General features: G+C 61.8%; 1 protein-coding gene across 1 annotated transcript; it reads right to left on the reverse strand.

Annotated features, from left to right (window-relative positions):
- Nucleotides 1–1,347: 1,347 nt before the first annotated feature.
- Nucleotides 1,348–15,273, reverse strand: PCGF2 (polycomb group ring finger 2). The gene is made up of 10 exons (XM_058858226.1): nucleotides 15,186–15,273; nucleotides 11,987–12,126; nucleotides 11,674–11,770; nucleotides 8,382–8,437; nucleotides 7,750–7,800; nucleotides 7,032–7,140; nucleotides 5,894–6,026; nucleotides 5,006–5,122; nucleotides 3,273–3,353; nucleotides 1,348–1,991 (listed from the first exon to the last, which is right to left on the reverse strand). Exons 2-10 carry the CDS (start codon nucleotides 12,096–12,098, stop codon nucleotides 1,494–1,496), a joined length of 1,254 nt encoding a protein of 417 aa, XP_058714209.1. The 5' UTR covers nucleotides 12,099–12,126; nucleotides 15,186–15,273; the 3' UTR covers nucleotides 1,348–1,493.
- Between the last annotated feature and the right edge of the window lie 621 nt (nucleotides 15,274–15,894).

A 15,894-nucleotide genomic window follows, 5' to 3' on the forward strand; every position in this document is an offset into this window, starting at 1 on the left:
GGTTTGGGGGTTTGGGGGTTTGGGATTTGGGATTTGGGGTTTGGGTTTGGGGTTTGGGTTTGGGGTTTGGGGTTTGGGGGTTGGGATTTGGGATTTGGGGTTTGGGGTTTGGGATTTGGGATTTGGGGTTTGGGGTTTGGGGTTTGGGGGTTTGGGATTTGGGGTTTGGGGGTTGGGATTTGGGTATTTGGGGTTTGGGGTTTGGGGGTTTGGGATTTGGGATTTGGGATTTGGGATTTGGGGTTTGGGGTTTGGGGTTTGGGATTTGGGGTTGGGGGTTGGGATTTGGGGTTTGGGGTTTGGGGGTTTGGGGTTTGGGATTTGGGGTTTGGGATTTGGGGTTGGGGGTTTGGGGTTTGGGGTTTGGGGTTTGGGTTTGGGGTTTGGGGTTTGGGGGTTTCTGTGCTTGGCCCTCATCTGTGTGGCACCTCCGGGCTGGGAGGAGGAGGAGGAGGAGAGGGGAAAAAAGCTCGGGAAAAAGCGGGAATGTGGGAACGATGTGGGAATTTGGCAGCTCCCAACTCCGGGGGTTTGGGGTGGGGGAGGTGGGGGGGAGCACATGCAGCTTCCACGAGTCAAACCCAAACCTCGAACCCAAAACCCCCCAAAAAAAACCCAAAACAAACAAAAAAAAAACCCCAAAACAAACAAAAAAAACCCAAAACAAAACAAAAATAACCAAAAAAACCCCAAAAATAACCAAAAAAAACCCAAAAAAGCAAAAATAAAACCCCAAAAGGAAAACCCGACCCACATTTAAAAATATCCACCGCCCTTTCTGTGTCTTCTTTGCGATTTTAAATTAGAAAATAAGTCCGTAGAACTCTTCTCTGTCTCCCTATGTACACACGGATATTTATAGGGGGATTTATGGAATTCCCAGGAACATCCCCAGCGGAATTCCCGCCCGGGAGCGGCTTCAGGAGCCCCTGCAGGGATTTTAGGGATCCCTGGAGGAGTTTTAGGGATCCCTTGATGACCTTTAGGAATCCCTGAAGGATTCTTAGGAATCCCTTAAGGATTTTAGGAACCCCTGGAGGATCTGCAGGATCCCTTGAGGAGTTTCAGGAATCCCTGAAGGATTTTTAGGAATCCCTGAAGGATTTTTAGGGATCCCTTGATGATCTTTAGGAATCCCTGGAGGATCTGCAGGATCCCTGGAGGGTTTTTAGCAGTCCCAGGAGGATTTTTAGCAGCCCCTACAGGGTTTTTCCGAGTCCCTGGAGGGGTTGTAGGAATCTCTGGATGGGAATCCCAGGAGGAATTCTCCAAGTCCCAGGAGGAATTTTCCGAGTCCCAGGATAATTTTCCAAGTCCCAGGATAATTTTCCGAGTCCTAGGAGGAATTTTCCGAGTCTCAAGAGGAATTTTCCAAGTCCCAGGAGGAATTGTTGGAGTCTCAAGAGGAATTTTCCGAGTCCCAGGAGGAATTTTCCAAGTCCCAGGATAATTTTCCAAGTCCCAGAAGGATTCTCAGCATCCCCCGGAGGTTTTTAGCCCAGGGCCGAGCCCGCGCTGCCGTTCAGGGCGGTTTTGCGGGCTCGGGCGGGTGGCAGCGGGTGACAATTGGGTGACAGCGGGTGACAATTGGGTGACAGCGGGTGACAGTTCGAGGCGGAGCCGTTGAGCGCGGGCCCGGGGACCGATGCCAGCCCGGGGGCCGATGCCAGCCCGGGGACCGATGCCACCCCAGGGACCGATGCCACCCCGGGGGCCGATGCCACCCCAGGGACTGATGCCAGCCCGGGGACCGATGCCAGCCCGGGGGGTGATGCCAGCCCGGGGACCGATGCCAGCCCGGGGGGTGATGCCACCCCGGGGGCCGATGCCAGCCCGGGGGCCGATGCCAGCCCGGGGCTCTGCGCTTTGTCGCTGCCGGACTCGCACTCGGAGGCGCCGCTCGTGTTGGTGGCCTCGGGTGGCAGCGGCGGGCACAGCTGGAACCGCTGGCCGGAGGGCTGGACACGGTACTTGAGGGCCAGGGGACCGCTCTGGGGACACGGGGCACGGCTGGCACCGCGCGGGGACAGCGGCACTGCCACCCACGGGGGACAGCGGCACTGCCACCCCCGGGGGACAGCGGCACTGCCACCCCTTGGGGACAGCGACACTGCCACCCCCACCCCTGGGGACACCCCCAGTGCCACCCCCGGGGGACAGCGGCACTGCCACCCATGGGGGACAGCGACACTGCCACCCCCTGGGGACAGCGGCACTGCCACCCCTTGGGGACAGCGACACTGCCACCCCCGGGGGACACCGCCAGTGCCAGCCCCGGGGGACAGCGACACTGCCACCCCTTGGGGACAGCGACACTGCCACCCCCAGCTCCTGGGGACACCGCCAGTGCCAGCCCCGGGGGACAGCGACACTGCCACCCCTTGGGGACAGCGGCACTCCCACCCCCTGGGGACAGCGACACTGCCACCCCTTGGGGACACCCCCAGTGCCACCCCTTGGGGACAGCGACACTGCCACCCCCTGGGGACAGCGACACTGCCACCCCTTGGGGACAGCGACACTGCCACCCACGGGGGACAGCGACACTGCCACCCCCGCAGGGACAGTGGCACTGCCACCCCCGCAGGGACAGCGACACTGCCACCCCCGCAGGGACAGTGGCACTGCCACCCCCTGGGGACAGTGGCACTGCCACCCCCATCCCCTGGGGACACCCTGGGGACACCGGCACTGCCACCCCCGCCACCGGGCATCCCGAAAATCCCACCCGGAGCAAACGCCCCTGTCAGGAAAATCCCCCCACTCTGGGATTTATTACGGGAAAGGCTCCCCCAGGACAGATATTCCCAGTTTCCCCAGCACAGATATTCCCATTTTCCCCAGGACAGATATTCCCAGTTTCCCCAGCACCGATATTCCCATTTTCCCCAGCACAGATATTCCCAGTTTCCCCAGCACAGATATTCCCAGTTTCTCCATGCATAAATTTTCCCAGTTTTTTCCCCAGGACAGATATTCCCAGTTTCCCCAGCACAGATATTCCCAGTTTTCCCAGCACAGATATTCCCAGTTTCCCCAGCACAGATATTCCCATTTTCCCCAGCACAGATATTCCCAGTTTCCCCAGCACAGATATTCCCAGTTTTCCCAGCACAGATATTCCCAGTTTCCCCAGCACAGATATTCCCAGTTTCCCCAGCACAGTTTTTTCCCAGTTTCTCCCTGGATAAAATTTCCCAGTTTTTTCCCCTAGAACAGCTTTTCCCAGCATTCCCAGCCCAGATATTCCCGGTTTTCCAGCCGTTCCTCACCCTCCTCCAGGGGTAGATGTAGGCGATGTCCAGCAGGGTGTAATATTCCTTCAGGGGCTCGTCCTCGTACAGCACCTCCACCTGCAGCAGGGAAAGGTGGGAGTGGGAAAAGGATGGATCCAAAATCAGGGAAAGGATGGATCCAAAGCCAGGGAAAGGATGGGAATGGGAAAAGGATGGATCCAAACCCAGGGAAAGGATGAATCCAAACCCTGGGAAAGGATGAATCCAAACCCTGGGAAAGGATGGGAATGGGAAAAGGATGGATCCAAATCCAGGGAAAGGATGAATCCAAACCCAGGGAAAGGATGGGAATGGGAAAAGGATGGATCCAAAATCAGGGAAAGGATGGATCCAAACCCTGGGAAAGGATGGATCCAAACCCAGGGAAAGGATGGATCCAAACCCTGGGAAAGGATGGGAATGGGAAAAGGATGGATCCAGAATCAGGGAAAGGATAAATCCAAACCCAGGGAAAGGGTGGGAATGGGAAAAGGATGGATCCAGAGCCAGGGAAAGGATGGATCCAAACCCTGGGAAAGGATGGGAATGGGAAAAGGATGGATCCAGAGCCAGGGAAAGGATGGATCCAAACCCTGGGAAAGAGTGGGAATGGGAAAGGGATGGATCCAAAGCCAGGGAAAGGGTGGGAATGGGAAAAGGATGGATCCAAAATCAGGGAAAGGAAGGATCCAAAGCCAGGGAAAGGATGAATCCAAAGCCAGGGAAAGGATGGATCCAGCCATGGGAAAAGGAAGGATCTGGCCATGGGAAAAGGATGGATCCAAACTCAGGGAAAGGATGGAAACAAATCCAGGGAAAGGATGGATTCCTGAACATTCCCTCAAATTCCCTGGCACTCCCAGGCATTCCCCGGCGCTCCCGGCGCTCCCTGGCACTCCCTGGCATTCCCTCTCATTCCCTCTCATTCCCTGACATTCCCAGGCACTCCCAACCATTCCCCGGCATTCCCAGACATTCCCAGGTATTCCCCGACATTCCCCGGCATTCCCTGACATTCCCAGGCATTCCCGGGCATTCCCCGGCATTCCCTGGCACTCCCAACCATTCCCCAGCATTCCCTGGCATTCCCCGGCGCTCCTGGTGCTCCCTGGCACTCCCTGGCATTCCCTGACATTCCCTCTCATTCCCTGACATTCCCTGACGTTCCCTGGCATTCCCAGGCATTCCCCGGCATTCCCAACCATTCCCTGGCATTCCCTGGCACTCCCAACCATCCCCCGGCATTCCCGGGTATTCCCCGACATTCCCAGGCATTCCCAGGCATTCCCAACAATTCCCAGGCGTTCCCAGGCATTCCCCGGCATTCCCAACCATTCCCAGGCATTCCCTGGCACTCCCAACCATTCCCCGGCATTCCTGGGCATTCCCGAACATTCCCGGGCATTCCCTGGAGCTCCCAGCGCTCCCGGCGCACCCTGGCACTCCCTCTCATTCCCTCTCATTCCCTGACATTCCCTGACATTCCCAACCATTCACAACCATTCCCCGGCATTCCCAGGCATTCCCAGGCATTCCCTGACATTCCCAGGCATTCCCAGGCACTCCCCGGCATTCCCAACCATTCCCCGGCATTCCCAACCATTCCCAGGCATTCCCTGACATTCCCAACCATTCCCAGGCATTCCCAACCATTCCCGGGCATTCCCCGGCATTCCCAGACATTCCCAGGTATTCCCGGGCATTCCCGGGCATTCCCGGCGCTCCCTCACCCGGTACTTGCTGGGCACATCCATCTTGTTGCGCAGGAATTTCGCCAGGTGCAGCACGGTCATGGCCGCGGGGCAGCGCAGGAAGCGCAGCCCGGGAATCTGCGGGCACGGCGGGGCCTGGGAATTGCCGGGATCGGGATTGGGAATTGCCGGGATCGGGATTGGGAATTCCCGGGATGGGGGCGGGGACTGGGAATTCCCGGGATCGGGATTGGGAATTCCCGGGATGGGGGCTGGGACTGGGAATTCCCGGGATCGGGATTGGGAATTCCCGGGATGGGGGCTGGGACTGGGAATTCCCGGGATCGGGATTGGGAATTCCCGGGATGGGAGCTGGGACTGGGAATTCCCGGGGTTGGGAGCTGGGATTGGGAGCCCCAGGACTGGGAATTCCCAGGATTGGGAGCCCCGGGATGGGAGCTGGGATTGGGAATTCCCGGGATTGGGAGCTGGGACTGGGAATTCCCGGGGTTGGGAGCCCCGGGATGGGGGCTGGGATTTGGGGCCTGGGACTGGGGAGCTGGGACTGGGGAGTCCCGGGATTTGGGAGTTTCGGGATTTGGGAGTCCCGGGATTGGGGTGTCCCGGGATTTGGGAGTTTTGGGATTGGGGAGCCCCGGGATTGGGGAGTTTCGGGATTGAGGTGTCCCGGGATTTGGGAGTTTCGGGATTGAGGTGTCCCGGGATTTGGGAGTTTCAGGATTGGGGAGTCCCGGTACTGGGGAGTCCCGGGATTTGGGAGTTTCGGGATTGGGGTGTCCCGGGATTGGGGTGTCCCCCTGTGTCCTGCAGGACCCCCCAAGGGCAGCTGGGCACCGAGGGCTCGGTGCCACCCTGGCGCCAGCCCGGTGCCAGTCCGGTGCCACCCTGGTGCCAGCCCGCACTCACCTTGTCCTTGTCCTTGTCCTTGTCCTTGTCCTTGTCCTTGTCCTTGTCCTTGTCCTTGTCCTTGTCCTTGTCCTTGTCCTTGTCCTTGTCCTTGTCCCGGTCCCCGTTCTCCAGGGCGCCTTTCTGCTCCTCCCTGAGCGAGGGACACGGGACAGGGACCGTGGGGAGGGGGAAGGCGGAGAGGGAAAAACCCCTGGAAGGGCCCCGGGGAGGGTGGGGGGACAGGGGGGGGCATCCAGGAATTCACCCCGGCACATCCACGGGCATTCCCAGGGCTCCAGATCCCTCTGGATCCCTCTGGATCCCTCTGGAACCCTCTGGATCCCTCTGGAACCCTCTGGATCCCTCTGGATCCCTCTGGAATGCTGCTCCAGGCACCAGGGACATCCCCGAGGCCGCCAGCAGCAGGAACACGGGAATGCCACTGCCGGGATCAGGGATCACGCTGGGATCACACTGGGATCACACTGGGATGCAGGAATCACGCTGGGATCAGGGATTGGGGATCACTCTGGGATCAGGGATGAGGGATGCGCTGCTGGGATCGGGGATCACGCTGGGATCAGGAATTCCCAGGGATCAGGGATTGGGGATCATGCTGGGATCAGGGATCACGCTGGGATCAGGGATCGGGGATCATTCTGGGATTTGGGATCACTCTGGGATCGGGGATCAGGGATCATTCTGGGATTTGGGATCACTCTGGGATCGGGGATCCCCAGGGATCCGGGATGGATCCGGGATGGATCCGGGATGGATCCGGGTGTTGGTGTCCCCCTCGGTGGGTTCGGTGCCGGCTTCGGGGTCCCTCCGATCCCAACAATTCCCGGATTCCAGGGGCAGGGGGAGGGTGGGAGCCCCTTCCCGACCCCAGCCCCGGTGGTACCGGGAGCCCCGGGCGGTACCGGGAGCCCCCACAGGCGGTACCGGGAGCCCCCGCAGGCGGTACCGGGAGCCCCCGCAGGCGGTACCGGGAGCCCCAGCGGGCGGTACCGGGAGCCCCAGCAGGCGGTACCGGGAGCCCCGGGCGGTACCGGGAGCCCCCGCAGGCGGTACCGGGAGCTCCAGCGGGCGGTACCGGGAGCCCCGGGCGGTACCGGGAGCCCCCGCAGGCGGTACCGGGAGCCCCGGGCCGTACCTGCGGTCCCGGTGGAACTCGATGGACAGACTGACGATCTCATCCTCGGGCAGCGTCCCCTGGTCCCGCTCCGGGACCTCCCCGCGCTCCTCCTGCGAGCCCAGCGGAACTGCGGGACACGGACACGGCTGGGCGGGACACCGGGACACCGGGACACCGGGACACCGGGACACCGGGACACGGACACGGCTGGGCGGGACACGGGGACACCGGGACAGGGACACCGGGACACCGGGACAGTGACACGGGGACACCGGGACAGGGACACCGGGACACCGGGACAGGGACACCGGGACAGGGACACCGGGACACCGGGACAGGGACACGGACACCGGGACAGGGACACGGACACCGGGACAGGGACACCGGGACACCGGGACACCGGGACACCGGGACACGGACACGGGCTGGGCGGGACACCGGGACACCGGGACACCAGGACAGGGACACCGGGACACCGGGACACCGGGACAGGGTCACCGGGACACCGGGACAGGGACACCGGGACACCAGGACAGGGACACCGGGACACCGGGACAGGGACACCGGGACACCGGGACAGGGACACCGGGACAGTGACACCGGGACACCGGGACAGGGACACCGGGACACCGGGACACGGACACGGGCTGGGCGGGACACCGGGACACCGGGACAGGGACACCGACACCGGGACAGGGACACCGGGACCCTGTGACATGTGACATGTGACACTCACCCTCGGCCACCGGGTACGCGGCGTAGAAGTCGCGCCTCCTCTTCATCTCATCTGCGGGAACGGGAACGGGAACGGGGACGGGAACAGGGAAGGGACAGGGAAGGGACAGAGACAGGGATGGGGACAGGGATGGGACAGGGACAGGGACAGGGACAGGGACAGGGACAGGGGACAGGGACAGGGGACAGGGGACAGGGGACAGGGGACAGGGGACAGGGACAGGGGACAGGGGACAGGGGACAGGGACAGGGATGGGACAGGGAGGGGACAGGGACAGGGACAGGGACAGGGGACAGGGGACAGTCCATGAGCAGGGACAGCGCCACAGCCGGGGGGTGACAGCAAAGGGGCACAGGGGGACACCCCGGAACTCCCAGGGAATTCCCGTGGGAGCTCCAGCAGAGCGATTCCATAAATCCCGGAGTGGCGGCCGATCCAGAGGATTTTTGGATCCCCACCCCCCAAATCCCGAACTTTTCCCCCATCCCGAGGCGCTCGGAGCAAATCCGATCCCAGATTCTGCCAAAGTTTGGGATGGGCGCCGTGTCCCTGTGTCCTCCTGTCCCCGTGGGAATGGGAAACCCCGGGAAGGAATTCCCGAATTCCCAAATTCTCCCCGTCCTTGGCTGCACCTTTGAAAAGCCCCGGGACCAGCTTGTACACGATGTCCTGGAGGGTTTTGTCCGACCTGGAGGGGCGAAAAACAGGAAAAGTGGGAGAAATCAGCAGGATTCGGGAGCGGGATGTGGGAGATCCGCCAGCTCCCTTCTGGAAAATTCCTGTCCCAAATCTCAGATCCCAAATTCCCCATCCCAAATCCCCAGCTCCTCATCCCAGATCCCAAAATCCCAAATCCGAAAATCCCCATCCTAAATCCTCCAGACTCCAAATCCCAAAATCCCTATCCCAAATCCCAAAATCCCCATCCCAAATCCCAAAATCCCCATCCCAAATCCCCCAACTCCTCATCCCAAATCCCCAGCTCCTCATCCCAGATCCCAAAATCCCAAATCCGAAAATCCTCATCCTAAATCCTCCAAACTCCAAATCCTGAAATCCCCATCCCAAATCCCAAAATCCCCATCCCAAATCCCCAACTCCTCATCCCAAATTCCCCAAACTCCAAATCCCCATTTCCCCATCCCAAATCCCCAAATCCCAAATCCCCAGTTCCTCATCCCAAATCCCCAACTCCAACTCCGAATCCCCAAATCCCCAACTCCTCATCCCAAATTCCCCAAACTTCAAATCCCCAAATCCCAAAGCCTCAGATCTCCAATCTTCCATCCCAAATCCCCATTTCCCCATCCCAAATCCTTAAATCCCCATTTCCCCATCCCAAATCCCTAAATCCCCATTTCCCCATCCCAAATCCCCATCCCACACAGCCCCCCCAGACCCCACTAAGGGTTAACCCCTAAAAAGGACCTAAACGAGCCCAAAAAACCTTGCAAATTCTGGGAATGATTTGGGGCCAGGATCCATCCCAGCAGCCAAAACAATTCCCAAAAAATCCACCCTGGGGATTTAAACAACCCCAAATCCCAGATCAGCCAAGTCTCCCGCAGGATCGAATTTGAATCCCGGATTATTTTGGGGATGTAAATTTATTTTGGGGGGTTTGATTCCCTAAAATGTGAATATCCCAAAGCAGGAACCGGGGAAGCTCCAGCCCCATCCACAGCCGGGATTTTCCTCGGAATTTTCAGGAATCTGGAATTTCAGATTCCCACCCTAAAGAGGGAGCAGCGGGGCTGGTGAAAAGTCAATTATGGTTGGAATTATTCCCATTTATGTGGAGAAGGAAAACAAATGTCTGAATTCCGGGATATTTTTAGCCCATCCACGTTTTTCATCCTGAATTCCTTTGGCTCGGGATGCCCCGCTGGGATTTTATTTATAACAAATCTATTTTTATATCATTCTATTCCTCGCTCTGTAAATATATATAGTCACATTTATTTATATCTATTTATATCTATTTTAAATATTTTCATATTTTAATATCCGTATCTATTTCTATTTTCACTTTTTATATTTACACATTTTTTTATTTTTATACATTTCCCAGTTTAAAATTTTATATATTTTTATATTATTATTTTTTAATATTTTTTTTTTCAGGGGGAGGGATTTTTTATTTTTTTCTTTTCTAATTTTTACATTATTTTTTTATTATTTATTAACAAATATTTATAACAATTTCACTTCATTCAGCACCGAGCACCCGGAGATTTTGGATGCATTTGGGAAGCAAAGACAGGAGGATTTTCCACCTGGAGCGGGGCCTGCTCACCTGGGCCACATTCCCCATATTTTCTCCAGTTTTCCCCAGTTTTTCCCGGTTTTTCCCAGTTTTTCCCAGTTTTTCCCAGTTTTTCCCAATTTTTCTGAAATTTTTCCGCACGTGTTTCACAGGGTTTAGGGTGGGGAGCAGAGGGCCCATGATGGGCAAGGCAGGGCTGGGACACCACGGGGACCGGGATGGAGGTGCCAAAGGGACAGGGACACCACGGGGATGGGGACACCACGGGGACCGGGATGGAGGTGCCACAGGGATGGGGACACCTCAGGGACAGGGACACCACGGGGACAAGGACACCACGGGGATGGGGACACCAGTGGGACCGGGATGGAGGTGCCACAAGGATGGGGACACCACGGGGACAGGGACACCACGGGGACGGGGACACCACGGGGATGGGGACACCACGGGGACAAGGACACCACAGGGACAGGGACACCACGGGGACCGGGATGGAGGTGCCACAGGGATGGGGACACCTCAGGGACAGGGACACCACGGGGATGGGGACATCACAGGGACAGGGACACCACAGGGACACCTCAGGGATGGGGACACCTCAGGGACAGGGACACCACGGGGATGGGGACACCTCAGGGACAGGGACACCACAGGGACAGGGACACCTCAGGGATGGGGACACCTCAGGGACAGGGACACCTCAGGGATGGGGACACCTCAGGGATGGGGACACCACGGGGACAGGGACACCACGGGGATGGGGACACCTCAGGGACAGGGACACCACAGGGACAGGGACACCTCAGGGATGGGGACACCACGGGGACCGGGATGCAGCTGCTCCTGGGCTGGCAGCAGAGCCCCAGGGTCTCCCTGCTCCAGGTGCTGGGGGCTGTCCCCTGGAGCAGGGACAGGGTGTGAGGGACCCCCGAGCCCCCCGAGCACCCCGAGCACCCCGAGCCTCCTGTGTCACCCAAGCTTTTCATGCCCCCCGAGCACCCCGAGCCCCCCGAGTCCCCTGAGCCCCCCGATCCCCTGAGCCTCCCGATCCCCCTGAGCTCCCTGAACCCCCCGAGCCCCCTGAACCCCCTGAACCCCCTGAGCTCCCTGAGCTCCCTGAACCCCCTGAGCCCCCCGAGTCCCCTGAGCCTCCTGTGTCCCTGGAGCCCCCCGAGACCCCTGAACCCCCCACATCCCCCTGAGCCCCCTGATCCCCCTGAACCCCCTGATCCCCCTGAGCTCCCTGAACCCCATAAGTCCCCCGAGCCTCCTGTGTCCCTGGAGCCCCCTGAGCCCCCTGAACCCCCCGCATCCTCCTGAGCCCCCTGAGCCCCCCGATCCCCTGAGCCCCCCCGATCCCCCTGATCCCCCTGAGCTCCCTGAACCCCCTGAGCCCCCCGAGCCCCCCGAGCCTCCTGTGTCCCTGAACCCCCTGTGCCCCCCGAGCCCCCCGAGCTTCTCATGCCCCCTGAACCCCCTGAGCCCCCTGAGCCTCCTGTGTCCCTGGAGCCCCCTGAGCCCCCTGAACCCCCCGAGCCCCCCGAGCCTCCTGTGTCCCTGGAACCCCCTGTGCCCCCCGAGCCCCCTGAGCTTCTCGTGGCCCCCGAATCCCCCGAGCCCCCTGAGCCGCTCGAGCCCCCCGCGCCCCCCGGGCTCACCGGATGCTGAGCAGGGGCCGGGTTTTGTGCACCTGCGCGTCGCACATGGGGCAGTACTTGTTGGTCTCCAGGTAGCGAACGATGCAGGTTTTGCAGACTGCGGGGACAGAGGGACCCTCTGTGAGCGGGGGGACGAGGGGACACAGCCTCGGGGACCCCCACACCGGCTTCGGGGACCCCCACACCGGCTTTGGGGAGCAGAGCCCTGCCCAGCGCAGCCCCATCCATCCCCCGCAGCTCCATGGGGCACCGCGGGCTCCGCGTGGCGTTTGGCGACACCCGGGGGACCCTTGGGGACACGGGGGACACTCACACGAGTGCAGGCACTCCACGATGGTGGTGGCGTCGATGAAGTATCCGCCGCACAGGGCGCACATCAGGTGCGGGTTGAGCTCGGTGATCTTTATCCGGGTGGTTCTGTGCATCTTGGAGCAGCCCCAGGGCGGATCCTCCCTGCGGGAAAAGCCCCGGGATCCCCTTGGAGCGCAGCTGGAGGGGACAGCGTGGGGACTGTCACCTGTCCCCCCGGCTCCAGGAGCTGCGCAGCCCCCTCTGCATCACCCCTGGGTGTCCCCAACACGCGGGGACACCTCTGAGCAGGGACACCCGCTGTATTTTGGGGTGGTTCCATGGAAAAGGCATTTCCAGCCCAAATCCCAGGGTTTTTCCTCCCGCTGGGGGCTCGGGGATGCTCCGGCTCTTCCCGGGTTCCTGCGGGAGCCGCTGGAATCGCCGCAGTTTTGTTGTTTCCATGGTAACGGCGGTACTTGGACAGCAGGCGGAATATTGTCACCAACAGGCGGGGGACAGGGGACAGGGAACCCCGGCATGGCCGAGCTGCCACCGGGATCGTGGGGACAGCGTGGGCAGGGCCGGGGCACACACGGATGGCACAGGGACACAGGGGGACATACAGGGACACATGGGTGACATATGGGGACACACGGGGACACAGGGGTGACACAAAGGGACACAGGGGTGACACACGGGGACACATGGGTGACACACAGGGGCACGGGTGACACACGGGGACACAGGGGTGACACACGGGGACACATGGGTGACACACAGGGACACACGGGGACACACAGGGACACACGGGGACACATGGGTGACACACAGGGGCACGGGTGACACACGGGGACACACAGGGACACACGGGGACACATGGGTGACACACGGGGACACACGGGGACACACAGGGACACACGGGGACACAGGGGTGACACAGAGGGACACACAGGGACACAGGTGTGACACACAGGGACACACGGGTACACAAGTGTGACACACGGGGACATACAGGGACACAGGTGTGACACACGGGGACATACAGGGACACAGGGGTGACACACGAGGACACACAGGGACACAGGTGCGACACACGGGGACATAAATGTGCCACACAGGTGTGACACGCAGGGACACTCAGGGACACGCAGAGACACAAGTGTGACACACAGGAACACAGACACAGGGACACAGGTGTGACACACGGGTGACACACGGGTGACAAACGGGTGACACACGGGGACACAGGGGTGACACACGGGGACACAGGGGAGTGACACAGGGACTGACACGCAGGGACACACGGGTGACACACAGGGACACGCAGGGACACACCTGGGTTACAGTACACGCACAGAGGGACACCTGCACCAGGGATGGGGACACCGCTGGCCCTGGGACGGAAGTGCCACAGGATGGGGACATCATTGGGACGGAGGTGCCACGGGGACAGGGACACCGCTGGCATGGGGACACCACCGGGACGGGAACAGCACCGGCACGGGGACACCACCGGGACGGGGACACCACCGGGACAGGAACACCACTGAAATGGGGACACCACCGGGATGGGGACACCACCAGGATGGGGACACTGCTGGCATGGGGACACCACCAGGATGGGGACACCACCGAAATGGGGACACCACCAGGATGGGGACACCTCAGGGACAGGGACACCTCAGGGACAGGGACACCACCGGGATGGGGACACCACCGGGACAGGGACACCACCAGGACGGGGACACCACCAGGATGGGGACACCACCGAAATGGGGACACCACCAGGATGGGGACACCGCTGGCATGGGGACACCACCAGGACAGGGACACCACGGGGACGGGGACACCACCGGGATGGGGACACCACCGGGACAGGGACACCACGGGGACGGGGACACCACCGGGATGGGGACACCACCGGGACAGGAACACCACGGGGACGGGGACACCACAGGGATGGGGACACCACCAGGATGGGGACACCGCTGGCACGGGGACCTCGGGGACAGCCGCGCTGGAGGAGCAGCAGCCGAGGGGGACCGGGGGGCCCCAGAATCCCCTCCCAGCCCCGGGCACCCCCGCCCGGTGTCCCCAACCCCTCCCCGCCCCTGCCCGTGGCTGTCCCCGTCCCCCCGCTCGGGACCGGGCAGCTCCGGGCCCGCGGGAGCCACGGCTGCGCTTTTGGGGCGATTCCGGCGCTTTTGGGGCGATTCCGGCGCTTTTGGGGCGATTCCGGCGCTTTCGGTGCTCGCAGCCGCCAATGGCGGCCCCGGGGCTCGGCGGGAGGGGGGAGCCCGAGCCACCGGCGCAAACCGGTTCTAATAAATTCTAATAAATTCTAATAAATTCTAATAAATTCTAATAAATTCTAATAAACCGGGCGATAACGGCCGCGATTTCCTGCAGCGGGAGGGGGAACAAATCCTCCCCGGAGCCTCCCCGGAGCCACCCGGGATCCCCGGGCCCGCCGCAGCCCCCGGGGCCGCCCCGTCCCGCCGGCGGCTCCCGCACCCCCGGCCGCGACTTTGGGGCTCTTTTGTGTCCGTGGGCGGTGGCCCCGGTGTCCCCCCGGTCCCCGAACCCCCCCGGGCCGGGCACGGCTGGGCAAGGGCGTTTCAAAGTCACCGCCAAGCCGGGCACCGAGCGCGGGGCTCAGGAAATGCCCCGGGACGGCTCCACCGGAACGGCCCGGGGGACACGGGGGACACGGGGGACACGGGGGGGACACGGGGGACACGGGGGACATGGGGGGACACGGGGAACATGGGGGGGACACAGGGGGACATGGGGGGGGACACCGGGGGACAGCCCCGGAGCGCGGCCCCGCCACCCCCGGTGCTCCCGGTGTGCGGGACGCGGCACCGGAGGGGCCCCGGGGGACGGGGGGAGGGAGCCCCGCTGGACACGAGTGACCGCAGAGCGGGTGGGGACAAGGACACGCGGGGCCGGCCCCGGAACCGGCGGCGGGACGGGACACGCGGGGGGGGGGGGGTGACCGGGAGCGGGGTGGTCACTGACCCAGGGGGGACAGGGACACCGGGGGGGGACAGGGACACCGGGGGGGGACAGGGACACCGGGATGGACACGGGCACCGGGGGGGGACACGGACACCGGGGGGGACCCAGGGGATGGACACGGCCACCGGGGGGGGACACGGCCACCGGGGGGGGGACACTGCCACGGGGTGTTGGCGGCCACGCGTGACCCCTCTCATTACCGGGGGGGTCCCCGAGCAGCTCCCGCCGCCTTTGGGGCCGCCCAGGCTCGGTGGGGCCGGGGGTGGGGCGGCCCCGGTGGCCCCGGGGCGTCCCCTTTGTACTCGGGGCCGGCTGTCAGCGCCGCCCCGCCCCGGGGGGGTCCCGCCGCGCCCCCCCGGCCCCGCCGCTCTCCTCCCGGGGGGGGGTCCCGGGCACAAAGCGGGGGGAGGGGGGGCGGCACCGGCCATCTTTGGCACCGGCGGGGCGGGGGGGCCGCGGCGGGGCCCGGGCCGGGGGGGGGACACCGGGGCCGCGTCCCTACCTGCTGGCGGCGGCAGCGGCGGCCCCGCGGCCCGCCCCTCCGCTCCCGCCGCTCCCGCCGCTCGCCTCGGCTCGGCTCGGGCGGCGCTGCGGCCGCGGCCCTATTTTTTTTTTTATTATTATTATTATTTATTTTTTTTCCTCCCCTCTCTCGCTCTTTTTTTTTTTTTTTCCTTCCCTGCTTTTTTTTTTTCCCCTTCCTCCTCCTTTTTTTTTTTTATTATTTTTTAATCCTTTTCTTAATTTTTTTTTATTTTTTTATTTTAGATTTTATATTTTTTTTTCCCACCTCCAGCCGCCGCCAGGCCCCGCCCGCCTCACGTGACCTCATTCCTTTGGGGGGCTGCGGAGGAGGGGAGCGAGGGGCCGAAATTGGGGAGGGGGGACACCCCCGGAACCCCCCCCAGG

The sequence above is a fragment of the Poecile atricapillus genome, chromosome 27 (assembly GCF_030490865.1).
Source record: "Poecile atricapillus isolate bPoeAtr1 chromosome 27, bPoeAtr1.hap1, whole genome shotgun sequence".
Lineage (NCBI taxonomy): Eukaryota > Metazoa > Chordata > Aves > Passeriformes > Paridae > Poecile > Poecile atricapillus.

Bases quoted from the DNA above. Each gene is read 5' to 3' on its own strand.
- PCGF2 (XM_058858226.1), bottom strand. From the start codon at position 12,098: ATGCACAGAACCACCCGGATAAAGATCACCGAGCTCAACCCGCACCTG. The intron at 8,438-11,673 runs GTGAGCCCGGGG...TCGCCCCTCCAG, and splicing joins CGGCCCCTGCTCAGCATCCG to GTCGGACAAAACCCTCCAGG. The intron at 5,123-5,893 runs GTGAGTGCGGGC...GGCAATTCCCAG, and splicing joins AGGACAAGGACAAGGACAAG to GCCCCGCCGTGCCCGCAGAT.